The sequence below is a fragment of the Blennius ocellaris genome (assembly GCF_963422515.1).
Source record: "Blennius ocellaris genome assembly, chromosome: 11".
NCBI lineage: Eukaryota > Metazoa > Chordata > Actinopteri > Blenniiformes > Blenniidae > Blennius > Blennius ocellaris.
This window is the reverse complement of record NC_137660.1, coordinates 17172707-17185772: the sequence shown is the minus strand read 5'-3', so window position 1 is coordinate 17185772 and position 13066 is coordinate 17172707. Positions and strand designations below refer to the sequence as shown.

At 39.6% G+C, this 13066-nt stretch overlaps 1 protein-coding gene across 1 annotated transcript in view; it reads left to right on the top strand.

The window, feature by feature from the left end:
- The first annotated feature begins 1042 nt into the window (after positions 1-1042).
- The window catches only part of LOC308136374 (voltage-dependent calcium channel subunit alpha-2/delta-1), a 71581-nt gene continuing 59557 nt past the window's right edge, over positions 1043-13066 (top strand). Inside the window, exons 1-3 of the mRNA XM_080504711.1 lie at positions 1043-1148; positions 7571-7652; positions 7842-7958. Of these exons, the coding sequence (XP_080360837.1) occupies positions 1060-1148; positions 7571-7652; positions 7842-7958 (288 nt within the window). The 5' untranslated portion in view covers positions 1043-1059. The remainder of the gene's footprint in view (positions 1149-7570; positions 7653-7841; positions 7959-13066) is intronic.

The window sequence follows — 13066 nt, the reverse complement described above, 5'->3', positions numbered from 1 at the left end:
AAACCCTTGAAACCATGTTAATTAATGCTGGATCCAGCTTTGTGGGTCCCTGTTATAGTTGGACCTCATAATGGGCTCTTGGGTTTTGGACATCACAACACAGACTTTTAATTCACATGTTCACAATGTTTATTTTTTTTATGATGAACATAGTTTTGTATGCTGCCAGGTCTTTACATTGTATAGCCTATTGCATGTATGCACTTGTATTATCAATTGTATAGTATTACTACACATCCCTCAACCATATAAACCAAACATGATGGATGGCACTGCTATTCATTGGGCTTTTACTGTACTTTTCTGACAAGAATTCATATTGTAGACCTACATGTGAAATCAATACATCTGTCACTCTCTTGCACCCTTTCACTTTACACCAGGATAACTGATCAAGACTGGCAGAGATTGTGAGATCAAAGCCAGTAAATCCTCCCTCATCTCCAGTTTGTAGGAACTGGAAGACTGCAAGACAATTTAAAGAGGTAGTATTTATATTCGCCGCGTACTTGTGGGAAGTAACTGTAGTCCGACCCTCCTTTGACCAGGTGTTTCTTTATAGGGAGCATAAAGAAAGACGATTTGTTACTCTTAATGTGGAATAAATCCAACAAATGAGCCGAGCAAAAAAGAAGGAAAAGAAAAAAGAAAAAACAAAGGCGAAATCTCTTTCGATATCCCTCCATATTAAACTTTTGTTTTCTTCAAAAAAAAATAATTTAAGGTTTGTGGATTGCACAACACTGTTTCTTTCTTACTTCAGACTGGGAAAGAGCGGGCCGGGGAGAGAGAGGGAGGGAAAGCGGGAGCGAGGGAGTGTCTGAAGCATCCACATCCAGCAGCGTACCTGTTAGAGCGCTGGCTGATCAGATTAGATGTGTCAGGGCTGCTTAATCTGAGAGGGAGCGACAGTCCACGGCCACACACGCCGCTCGCGCACACCGGCGGCGGAGGGGAGAGGAGCAGATTGGATATTGACGCGCGTCGGGGAATTTCCCCCCCCTCTCTCCTCCTCCTCCTTTTTTTTAATTTTCTTTTCTTTTTTTCCCCATTCTTCCAATGGATACCTGCAGGGTGCGAGCCTGTGTGTTTCTTGTCCTGGTATGGCAGGGCGGCTGTTTGGCATCACAGTTCCCGACACAGCTCATGTAAGTACCGTAATCCTATTGTGGGCAATAGGCTTGACTGTTCTAATTTTGCAGACTCCTTTGTTTGAAGTGCTGCACCGTTTAGATACAAGTGCTTTTTTTCTTTAGTTTTTTTCTCATTTCTTGATTATTCTGAAGCAGTGTGCACACGCTGCACGGTACGTGGGTGTGAGAGTGGGTGGGCTGGACGTTTCATTCATGCACCGACGGTCATCCTGGGAAAGAGGAAAACGGTTCACGTTTCCCTGCTCGCCTCCAGGCGTTCACCAACGCTCCTTGCTGTGAATCAGCTGTAGTTTGGAGCCGGTGGCCAGAGAGTGCAGTGACCGGCTCCTCTGTGAAGAAGTTGTGGAGGAGTTCCAGCGATCCAATAGCCTTGTGCAAAAAACGTCAAAAGCTGGCCTTTGCCTGTGGTCCTTACGAGTTTGGCACCAGTGTGTCTAACCCTGCAGTTCGCCCATAACCCTGTAGTAAACAAAACAAGTATCCCACGATTGCAGGATTATGTCATTTTGCGTATTTTATTTATATGGACAATTTCAGCTCCAAATTAAATGCATTTGAAATCCATTGCATACGTCGTTTGTAGTTCAGAACCAAAAAGGATGTAAATCGAAACCTACTCTATTTGTTCAAGAGTCTGCTCACAGATGGAAAATCAGCATTTGTAAATACAATCAGGATTTAAAAAATTAATAAATAATACGATTTTTAAATCCCATTTGGGAAACAAGTTACAGCAAGTTGTGTAAAGAGACACAATAATGTAAGGTGGCAATAATTGATGCAACAAGCTTGCAGATTTAGGTAGTAGTCTGGTTTACCAGACGAGAGCAGCATTTTGGAGTCTGGCCAACAATTGAATTTCATTATGTCACTGAGGCTTGGGTACATGCTAGAAATACCATACAATGCTGTAGGATTAAATAGCGTGTTGGTTGTTGAAAACAGTTTTGTAGGTGTGTAGTTATCTACACAAGATGGGGCTGGGCCTCTCGAGCCCCACAAAATGCACACACACACGCACACGCACACGCACACACACACACGCACACACAATTTAGATGGGATTTCATCTTATGCGCAACAAAACCCTGTATTTGTGCAGCCTAATTGCGAAAGCAAAGAGCTACTCCACTGTGTTTTATGTGAAATCTGCCTATCTGAGAATATCCTCAGTGTGAATGAGGAAGCAAGCATTTCAAAATCAGTTTGGTGTACAATAGAGTCTGCTTTATTGAAGTTGAAACAATCATGATGGAGCAAACAAACATAATAAAAAAAAAAAAAACCCTGTCAGATTTCATGTTTCAGAATAATATTTCATATTCTTGCTTTGGGGACCATCAGCAGCATCCTCTGTATATGTATTATGTCCACAAGCTCTCCGCCCCAATTGGATGTTTGTGGAATTCCTTTTCTATTAGAAATGGAGGTTATGAGGGCTCTTTTTTTTTTTTTTTTTAAAGCGTTTCAGATAATCAAATGGAGCACTGCTCAAGTATCAAAAGGTTTTTTCTTCTTTATTAAGGTATATCATATTTCCTCAAAAAACAACATACTGCACAAATAAACAGCACATACTGTATACTGCATGGATTTATGTATTGCAGAAACATAATTAAAGTGGAGAAAATATTCACAGGCCACTGATACAATCTAATATGACATATTAAAAAATTCTCATATATCAAAAACATATATTCAGCCTTGACTAAAGTAGTGTTAAGTACCTAAGAAAATGGGTCAGGGTTCAATGTAATGGCAAACGGATTTCAATTAATTTCACTCACGCACTCAAACACATCCATATATATATATATATATATATATATCTACCTGAAAGGGCTCGAAATTCGAACTTCCCACCGGAGAGTAATCGGAGAGCTTGGAGAACTCCCAGAAGTAGGTCTGATATCACCCAGCAAAGCATTGGCTTTAGGGGAAGTCAAGTAATTAACTTGCAAAACTCTTTGCAAAAATAAATGATTTTCATCTTTTTCTTTGCTCATGACGACAAATGAATAAATTACATGACTCTCTTTGGCCACTACATTGAAATAGATTTGGTGTTTGTGATGATTGCTAAATTTGTGAGATGAAAACAAAGTAACAGCTGCCGAGCAACTGTGCATGAATCTAGAATGAACAAAAATTGTACCTTGGTTTGTTCAATCTCCCATGTGTCTGTTGCACATGATGACAAGTTTTTCTCTTTTCTATTCTCTGACAGCAGCAATGAAGCGCCACTGCAGGAGGCAGCCTTGTTGCTTGAGGTTATTGTCATCTGAATGCTGTAAACTGGGAAATGGGACATTCCTATCAACTGACTATCTCGATTCCCAACTGCATTAAGACAGTAACGGATAACAACATAAGAAAACTACTTAAACCGTACAATCCATTTACCAGGTGCAACCTCCAGAATTACACTAATCAAATGCAGAGAAAGTGTTCCTATTTGGACTGCACAGTATGGCAAACCATAACCACATGTTTTTCTATCTCTATAAATTTCAAATAGCATTAAACATTTTGGACGATACCTTGGATATCTTATGTGATTTTTCAAAAGGAGCAGAATTGTAAATCTAAGATTGTATTGGTTGGGAAATAAATCTAGATTAAGGATTTGGTAATGGTTTAAAGCAGAAAATGGCCAATTTCATATCAGGGCAATGTTTAGTTTCTGGGTCAGACTGAACAAGAAGTGAATTTGCCACATGGGTGTTTGAGTAGAAGCTGGAGAGAGTGAGCAGAGCACCGCGGGTTGTTTTGGTGCATTACCGTTGGTGTTGCGGTTCCTCATTCTGCATTTTGTCTGGACTGGACAGATTTTGTCTTTGCCTCTGTAATGATGTGTAATTAGACTGTAGTTGAACACAGACGCCCACTGAGAAACACACGATGAGCCAGCTCATTACTCGCTAGTTCCAAAGTGATTGTACCACAACATCTGTCTCTCCCTCTTTTTTTATTGTCTTGCTGACTCTCTTTCTGTTTTTTTTTCTTACCCCCATTTGCTCTTCTCTTTTCTGTCAAACAATGTAGGGTGATATCTGACCCACTTGCTATTTGTATGTTTGTGTGCATGCGTGTTTGTGTGTGCGTCTAATTATCCAGCATCTTACCACAGGCTGCGGCAATCAAAGCTCACCAACCAGAGCAGATAAGAAATAAATAAATAAAAATTACTACCTCAGCTCAACAACACTGGCTTTATTACTGTTCATCACAGACATCTCTGAATCATCATGTAATTTTAGCCATTATTAGCAGTCCAATGTACGACATGTGCCATCAGCATGAAAGATGATGAAAGTACCATTGTGATACTTTGCCTTGCCTGCTGTTTGCAGCGTAAAACATAGAATGAGATGCATTGCAAGTGAGCTGATTTCATTAGCCACTATGGACCATCAACATCTTAATGAAACAACACTAATAACGAAACTGCAAGTGAGGATTTCGATGTACAAGGTCTATGTGCATTGATGTCTTTTAACTCACTGTTAAACATCAATTTAGCGAGAAGGTGTAACTACAAAAATCCATATTGTAATATTGTACGAAGTGGCAATATTTTTTTTATTACCCCCTTTTGGTATTCCTGTAAAGATACACACAGCTCTTAAAAAAAAATTGTTGGAGAATAGAATTGTCATCATTTGAAAACTACATTGAGCTAAAATACAGAAGACACATTATATTTGAGCCTGGACACAATTTTTCAAATGGGTCTTAAAAAAAAGTAAAGAAGGTACAAAGCAAAAAGTGCATTTCTTCCAGCGTGAATGTGTAGTTGAACCCATACACATACGACTGCTCAAGCTGGGTTATCTCATCCATTTGTCAGCACCTGAGAGTTGTTGTTAGAGAGATTTACAGAGGTAGCAGCAGATTTCACTAAAGCTAAACTTGTGCCCTCCACTACTGTTGTTGGAAGCATGCATGCACACACAAAGTCTCTTTAAATCAGTGTTGACTTATCAGTGCTTTATGCTTCATGGGTTTAGGTGCCCAGTGTCCTCTAATACACCTGCATAGGAGATTTTGGCGCCAAGCCGTATATCCAGAGGAGGGGCGGAATCAAAGACAAGCAAGATACTCAATAATCGTACTGGGTGGCTAATTCATACTCCTCATTAAATTAACTATATAATAATAACATTCACATCTACGTTCAGATTCAGGGATTCTAAGTAGTTGTTATCTCATATGTGTTCTGAATACCAGTATACAGTCATACACTTACCAACATGGCAAAAGTGACATAACATCCCTGTACTGTTACAGATGGCAGGAAAGAACTTGAGTGTGTTTCATAACCATAACTCATAGATTGTTTATGAGATCTACTAATTTCATAGACCAGCAGAATGTAGTGAATTAGGTTTGCACCCACAAATTACATTACGTCATTACAGCGGACCTCAGGACTTACACACTTCCATCCAATCACACACAAGAATCCCCAGCATGTCACATATCCATAACACGAGCTTCGTAATACTCATAAAAATGACTCAGAAATAAAAACAAATATTATGGGGAAAAAAGATGTAGAAGCATGTCCTTTCTGATAATTATGCAGTTGTGTAATCAAAATAAATCTAGCCAGCCTGAGTATATGTATGAGGGTCAACTGAAAGAGGGGCTAAACACATGTTCTGCCAACTGCCAGTTACACAATACACTGAGTAATGAAAACACAAAATCAATCAATACATTTATTGGCAAAATTGCATTGTCGTCAAGGATTTTGTCCTATTTTACTGTTTAACAGATGTCAATCTTCTTTCTCTACCAGCCAGATGTAAATCCCCGATCAGGTCTTTAACATTTGAACTTGACAAAATGTAATTATAATCCACCATAGGCCTTTCTTCCTCTATGTTCACACTGAGGACTTTCTTTCAGAGTGAATAGTTTATCCAGTGGCTGTCATCCCAATGCTGGTTTGTATATTCAAACAGTATTGCAGTCTCTCTCAACAGTCCATAAGCAAGACTTTGTTACAAAACTAAGATGAATGATATCACTTGTAAAGTGAAAAAAAAAAAAATTCTACAAATGGTTCGATAGCTGCATATCCAAACTTTTTTGCTTGTTGTGCTCCCGCTGAACTACTTCATGCTGCACTTTGCCGCTCTCTCCTCCAGTGGCTTACCGTGCTCCACAAATGTACTTGCTCTGAATTGTATCCATCCACTGGATTTTGTGGCCCTGATGCCTCTTTTCTATTTCATTTTCTGCCTTTTTGATCCTCTGCTCTTTTCTCTCTTGCCACCTGCCATCGCTGCATCGACAGTCACAGTAGATGTGTTCCACACACTGTAATCTGCATCACTTTTATCACACCACTGCACTGTAAGTTTTTGAGAATATTCAGTGTGAATAAAATGTTGCTCTATGTTTTATCCATTGTGCCTATGTGCGGGTGTAGTAATTTCTTTACCATTGGGGGAGGGGGGGGGGGGGGTCAAAGCTTAGTCTGTGCTATATTGTGACTGCATTGCAATGAGAACATCTGTATTCTGCACCAACCTGTTGTCATTCTCATGCAATATTAATGCTGCCTTCTCCTTATGTGCATGCACTCACCTACGGAGTGCACCCACAGCAGCAAACCCCATACTATATTCCAAATTAATGCAGCCACATGCACCCAAGTATTTTGCTCCAGCAAGTGTATAACATGGCGCTTCCCTGTAAATATGACTCATTATCAAGACGGTTAATACATAATGCCTACAGTTTGCACACCTCTTTTTTTTCTAGCATCACAGTGAGTAATGTTCCTTGTCAGTGTGATGCGTGCCTGTAATTACTGTCTTTTGATAAGATAAAGATGCGGGATACTCAATTTAAACCTAGACTATAGTATAGGTGACGTTTGGAAGGATCAATCCTTGGAGCTTTCGTGAGTTTATATGCTGAGGTGCCATCTGCAGAGTCCGATCTTCATCCTATTGCGACATCTCTGGTACTAGCAGGCCAGAAGTGATGTTTAGCTCTTTCATGTACAGCAAAGCATGTTGGTCCTGGCGAGCCTTGTACCCGTCTACTCACATCAGTGTTACTGGTCTTAACACTGGCTGACACTTCTCTGATTGGTTGACTTTATGGTTGAACTCTCAGAAAGTAATCGTATTGGTTGACACTGTGTGTGTTTTATTAGAAGACATTTTGTTTGTTCCTGGTGATTCGAATTGGATTGGTTGACATTTTACCTGACCTATGAGTGGCTCTCTTCGGCCTTGTTTGTTTTGACGCTATGTGACTGGATAGTCTCGTTAGATGATAGATGTAAGATAGCCTGATTGACAGTTTAATTGCTCTGTGAAATGTCTGCGATGTCCCTTGTGAAGAGGCTACACCTCAGATACAAGATAGGTTATGCATGTTTCTTTGTCCCGCAGGATTAAAGAATGGGTCGATCAGATGCAGAAAGAGCTCGTCACCCTGGCAGACACAGCCACGGCTGGGAAGAGCCTCATGGAGGTAAAAAGAAGGAAATGTTATACACAGATATAGGCCTAAAGAAAAAAAACATAATCCAAATTTAACGCTCCTGTAGAAAGCTACGCTTTGTTCAAAATACCCACAGTCACGGACTCTATCTGCAAAGTAAAACTAAATTAAGCCATCATTTACATGTGTGTTTTTATCCTTTGTCTTTTATTTGTTGAGATTTTTATGAAGAACAGGCACCTCTACACTGTGGAACAGAATGACGCAGAAGAGCTGGTGGCCAGAGCAGCCAGGAACATAGAACAGCTGCTGCGGAAGAGGTCTGCTGCCTTGAAGGTAAGACTCACTCTGCTCGGAGGCACCAACTGTCAGTGTGCGATTTCATGCTGCTTTTGATGCTGTGCAGGACAACGTCTTTATTAACTCGGACTATAATGCAAAGATGCTTTCCATCTGTTTTCTCCCATGAACGCGGAAACTCTTATTCACTTAACAAATTGTAATGTTATAATACTGTCCTTTAGTTCTCTGGTATTTACACACACAGAATAGAACAGAATAGAATAGAATGTATTATAAATGTTAGAGAAATGGGAAAGCTTTTAGCAGTTCATGCTGAAAGTACAAAATTAATACAAACTGCAACACATTAGAATAAATAGAGGGAATCCAATTTAATGGATTGAGGGGTTATTGCATCAAGTCTTGCATGGAGAGGATGCTGCTGAGCGTGTGTGTATGTATGTGTGTGCGCGCCCGCTGAAATGATAATGAAAGGGTTTGCTTTAGTCCGTTCATTGGAGACAACTATAAAGCATTTAGTTTACATGGGAATTGGTAGCAGACAACCTAGATTTATGGGTTTACACACAACGGATTGCACTGTGGGTCTGACAGAGCTGCAGCTCTGCAACTAGCTTTAAATGCTCCACCGGAAAATATCACAGTTTTTCTTGAATTACTGAAGTGACCTCACAAGAACCTGCTGCACATTCCATAGTGTGGTAGCAGAATAAGAAAATTGCAATAATACTTAAATCCAATTTAATTAGTGAAACACAATTTTTCCATTCCAACAACTTATGCTGGTGGCACAATGCTGAAGTGGTTAGCACTTTCCACTAAATTCTGAATTGTGTATCGGGAGCGATTTTCTATTTCTGTGTCTGCCCTGGTGACCTCGTCTAGGTGAACCCTATTCTTTCCTTACTATGCATTCATAAGACAAATGCTCTCGCTCTCTCTCTCTCTCTCTCTCTCTCTCTCTCTCTCTCTCTCTCTCTCTCTCTCTCTCTCTCTCTCTCTCTCTCTCTCTCTCTCTCTCTCTCTCTCTCTCTCTCTCTCTCTCTCTCTCTCTCTCTCTCTCTCTCTCTCTCTCTCTCTCTCTCTCTCTCTCTCTCTCTCTCTCTCTCTCTCTCTCTCTCTCTCTCTCTCTCTCTCTCTCTCTCTCTCTCCTCTCATTTTTAATTTTTTTTAATTATGAATGGTTAAATTTGCTCATTCACAAGATTCTACAAAATACAATAAGCACAATGGTACAGTCACCCGGCCATCTGGTTTTATTTTTATTTATCTCTTTATTTGGTGGAGGTTTCCAAAGTGCGGTTTGCTGTGGGGGTGGCTGAAGTTTGAGTTTTTATTCAATACATTCACAAATCTGCATTGTTTCTACTAAAATGTTTCTTAAGATGGAAACAAATGTTTAAAGTTTGATTAAGTCAATTAAACAGAGCTTTTGGAGGCCTTTAGTGTACCATATGTACCCATTTCAACACTGTATAATATACAGTATTTTCATTGTGGTCATTTTATGCTGTCTTAATTGAGTGGTGATGGTATTAAATGTATTTAAATTTACACGTCATTTTGTTCAATTGTGATGGTGGATAATGGAGAGAAGGTGACGTATAGACACAAAAGAGTAAAAAGCATGGACTGAAATCTTCTGCAGGAATGAATGTGACAATGAAAGCCATGATCCTGTGGACCTACTTTCTTTCTCCCCCATTTTCTCCCCATTCTTCTTGTCTTATTTGGAAGTAGGACAGAGTTAAAACTGAATCTTATACATTTGCACAGTTAACAGCAGACCTTTCTTTGCCTTTATAAGGTCTCACCATTGTTGTCACATTAGTAATGGAAAAAGGAGTGTTTATGAATATCCATAAACACATATCCTGCCAAGTGTCTTGTGTATGACCCTGGTGCTCCAATCATTTTTCCGAGTGCTGGTGCTTTAAGATGCGTAAGCAGCAGAGTGAACATTGGCTGTTGTGAGGTTGGGTTGTATTCGTGTGTCAGTTTATGTGTGCAGGGTTTATAAGGGCAGGTGGTGGGCGGGGCAACAGCTGGCCTGATGTTGACAGTCGATCCAGTCTGGAGACATCAATCATTTCTTCAATCTTTATTGATTGTTTGTCACAACCCCTCTTATATGTAACCTCAAGGCACACTGATATTGGATTATGTGTCCCGAGATCTATGGAAGGGAAGACAAATGGATGAATGAGCACTGGGGAAAGAAAAAAAAAAAAAAATCACAAATGAGCATGAGCATGATGGATACGTTGATTGATGGCCAAATCTAAAGACGACAGCTGCACAGGATTAACAGGAAGAGCAATTGTGTGACAAAATAAGGAATTGAGCTCTTTCATTAGGTTTCTGGTTTGAGTGTAACCTTCCAGAGACTTGTAGACTTCACTCAGGAACAAATCTAAATCAGAATAGAAATAATTGTCTCAGTGTGTTTAGCAGTTGGGCTCACTTCAGTTAGATGCAGAAACTTTGGCTGTAAAGTTTATCAGATGAAATATCGTGAAGGGATTAATCACTCCATGTTCAACACATTTCATTTAAGACTTGGAGGTTTTGGCAATATCAATTAAATGGATTGCCCAATGCATTAAGGTCATTTTGACTTAGCTATCAACAGCATATAAACTTTAATCTTTCCGTTTGCCTTTCGTCTGCTACTCCCTCTTGTCCTCTTAGTCTCACTTTCTCTGATCTCTTACTCTGCATGATGGATGACCTTCCAAAGGCCACAGTTTACCAAGCCACAGGTGCTTGAAACCAGAGTATGTCTACGTGTGTGCACGTACATTCATGCTTCCATAAAGTGTGCGGCAGAATGTAACATGTATTATTAATGTGTACCCAGTTGCACACCGTTAAGAGGGATTGCTCTATCAAAGGTTTCACAATATATACTGTGGCTTTAGCTCAACGGGGAGCACTTGTTCAGAAAAAAAAACAAAAACACAAACATGCTCCCCTACTGAGGAAAACACCTGTAGTGACTGGTGGTTGCTTGAGCTGTTTTGATTTCCTTTTCTCACTTTGTTAGCGGCCTTCTTCACCAAATAAATATCTCCCAATGTTGTTTGCTGTAAGCTTGTGGGTTCAGATGGTGAATCTTATATCCAGGAATTTTCCAACAATCATCATTATCTGTTAATTTCTTATGAGTAGAATGGGTGTTTGTCCACAAATTTATATTTTTCTATTACCATCTTTTTATTACAACTTATACATTGATTCATATGGCATTACAAGGAACCTGTTTCTAACCATCCATCTTCTATACCACTTCATGCAACCTCAGGTAGTGGGGTGTAGTTCAGATGTGAACTGACTACTTTAAAAGGCGGGTCACCAGTTTTGCTGGCCTGAGTTGGACTTGGAATCCTTTCTGTGTGGAGTGTGTCTGATGAGTGTGCGAACGCCTAAACACCAGTCATGGGTTTCAGTCATGTGACCTTTTTTTGAGGCTTATTGCTGTATCACTGTCTTCCTGCCTGCTGCACCAAAGGATTTCTCATGTTAGTCACCCAAAAATGACCCACTTGACTGGCGACAATTAGCTCAATAAGTTAAAGTGAATAGATACATTTTTTAACCCTCATTTGCTCCCAGATGAGCTGTTAAATCCATTTAGTTTGACTGGAAAGTTGCCAGATTTGTCCTTTGTACGTATTTACATCAACCTCAACCACAGTGGATGCTCCTACACTGGAAAGTCTCTCTAGACATTCAAGAATACTGAAGCCTACTACTCCCAAACTTTATCATGTGAAAGTAAAATAATATAAAGCACCAAAGCATACAAAAGGGGAGGTGAGTGAACACTGTAACGATCTTAGTGTTTGCTTTGCATTATCTTGCTGAGGACTAAATGATCACTAGAATACTAATGATAGAATAATAATATTCAGCTTATACTAATGTAAAGTAAAGGCTTAGTGAGACAAAGCATTTACTTGCACAAAATAAAAAGCACTTTACACAGTCTCGGGTGTAGCACAGGAGTCAAGTTCTCCTCTTTATGACATCATCTGCTTCTGTTTGCGTGCCGTATTTTTGGGGATGTTCTAAAAAGTTACCCATGCCTTTTGCGGTTTACCATTTTTTTCTCATAACTGAAATAATGGATTTTTTTTTCTCCTTTGGGTCTTAAATATGTGTAAGATGTAACCCAGAAATCCTTGACCATGTTTTATCACAAGCATATAATATTCTTCTTACAGCTTATATAAAATGAATGGCTGACAATTGCATCTTCACAGACTAACACATATGTGTTTACTCATCCGTAAAGAATATGGACCTTCACCAGGGTCATTTACAGTCAACACTTCAAATGATGGTGAGAGCGAAAGAGCGATGACTCTTTATTATTTGTCAAATGTTGTTGACTACTTAGTCGACTTGTATGATGTGCTCGAGGCGCACCAATTACTTCAGCACATCCATCCCTCCCCCATCTTTATTCCGTTCTCTCGTTGTCTCTCTGTCTGCGTACGCTGTAATTAAAAAACTTAATTATTGATGCCGAGGAACTGTTTATACAAAATGTGAACTAATAAAATCCGTAAAAAAGACACAGCTCCCTCACATATGGAAATATGCCTTTCTCAATCTCATGCGCTGTGTTGTGAGGAGGGCAAAGAAATATGGCAAAAAAATACATATTTTACAGCAATCATGTATAACTCGGCATGCTGCCCGTTTCCCGAAACAAACAGATATATCAAGTGATGACGAGGAGAAGAATTAGCAACAAAAAACACTTGGATAAACACACAGACAGCACCAGACAGCACTTATAAAGGTATGCTAATGTTTATATCAGGGCTGTGATTGCATCTCTGGCACTACGGGGGTAGAATAACGTTGGCTAACAATAAAGCGAACGGCTGCCTCAGAGAGCAGGATAGAGAGACAGAAGTTCTCCAATCATTTCAAACGACAACAAAATTTACTGGAAATGATCGTATGTAAACTAATGCGATTGTATTCTCATTAACAATGTCATAACTGTTACTGCCAAAAGTAGTTGCATTCCAATAATGCATCACTTATTAACTGCTTTTTATTTATCATTCCACAAAAAGGTTTAAAATGCGATTACGTATTGAGTGAGGTGAAAGAATGTCGTAATG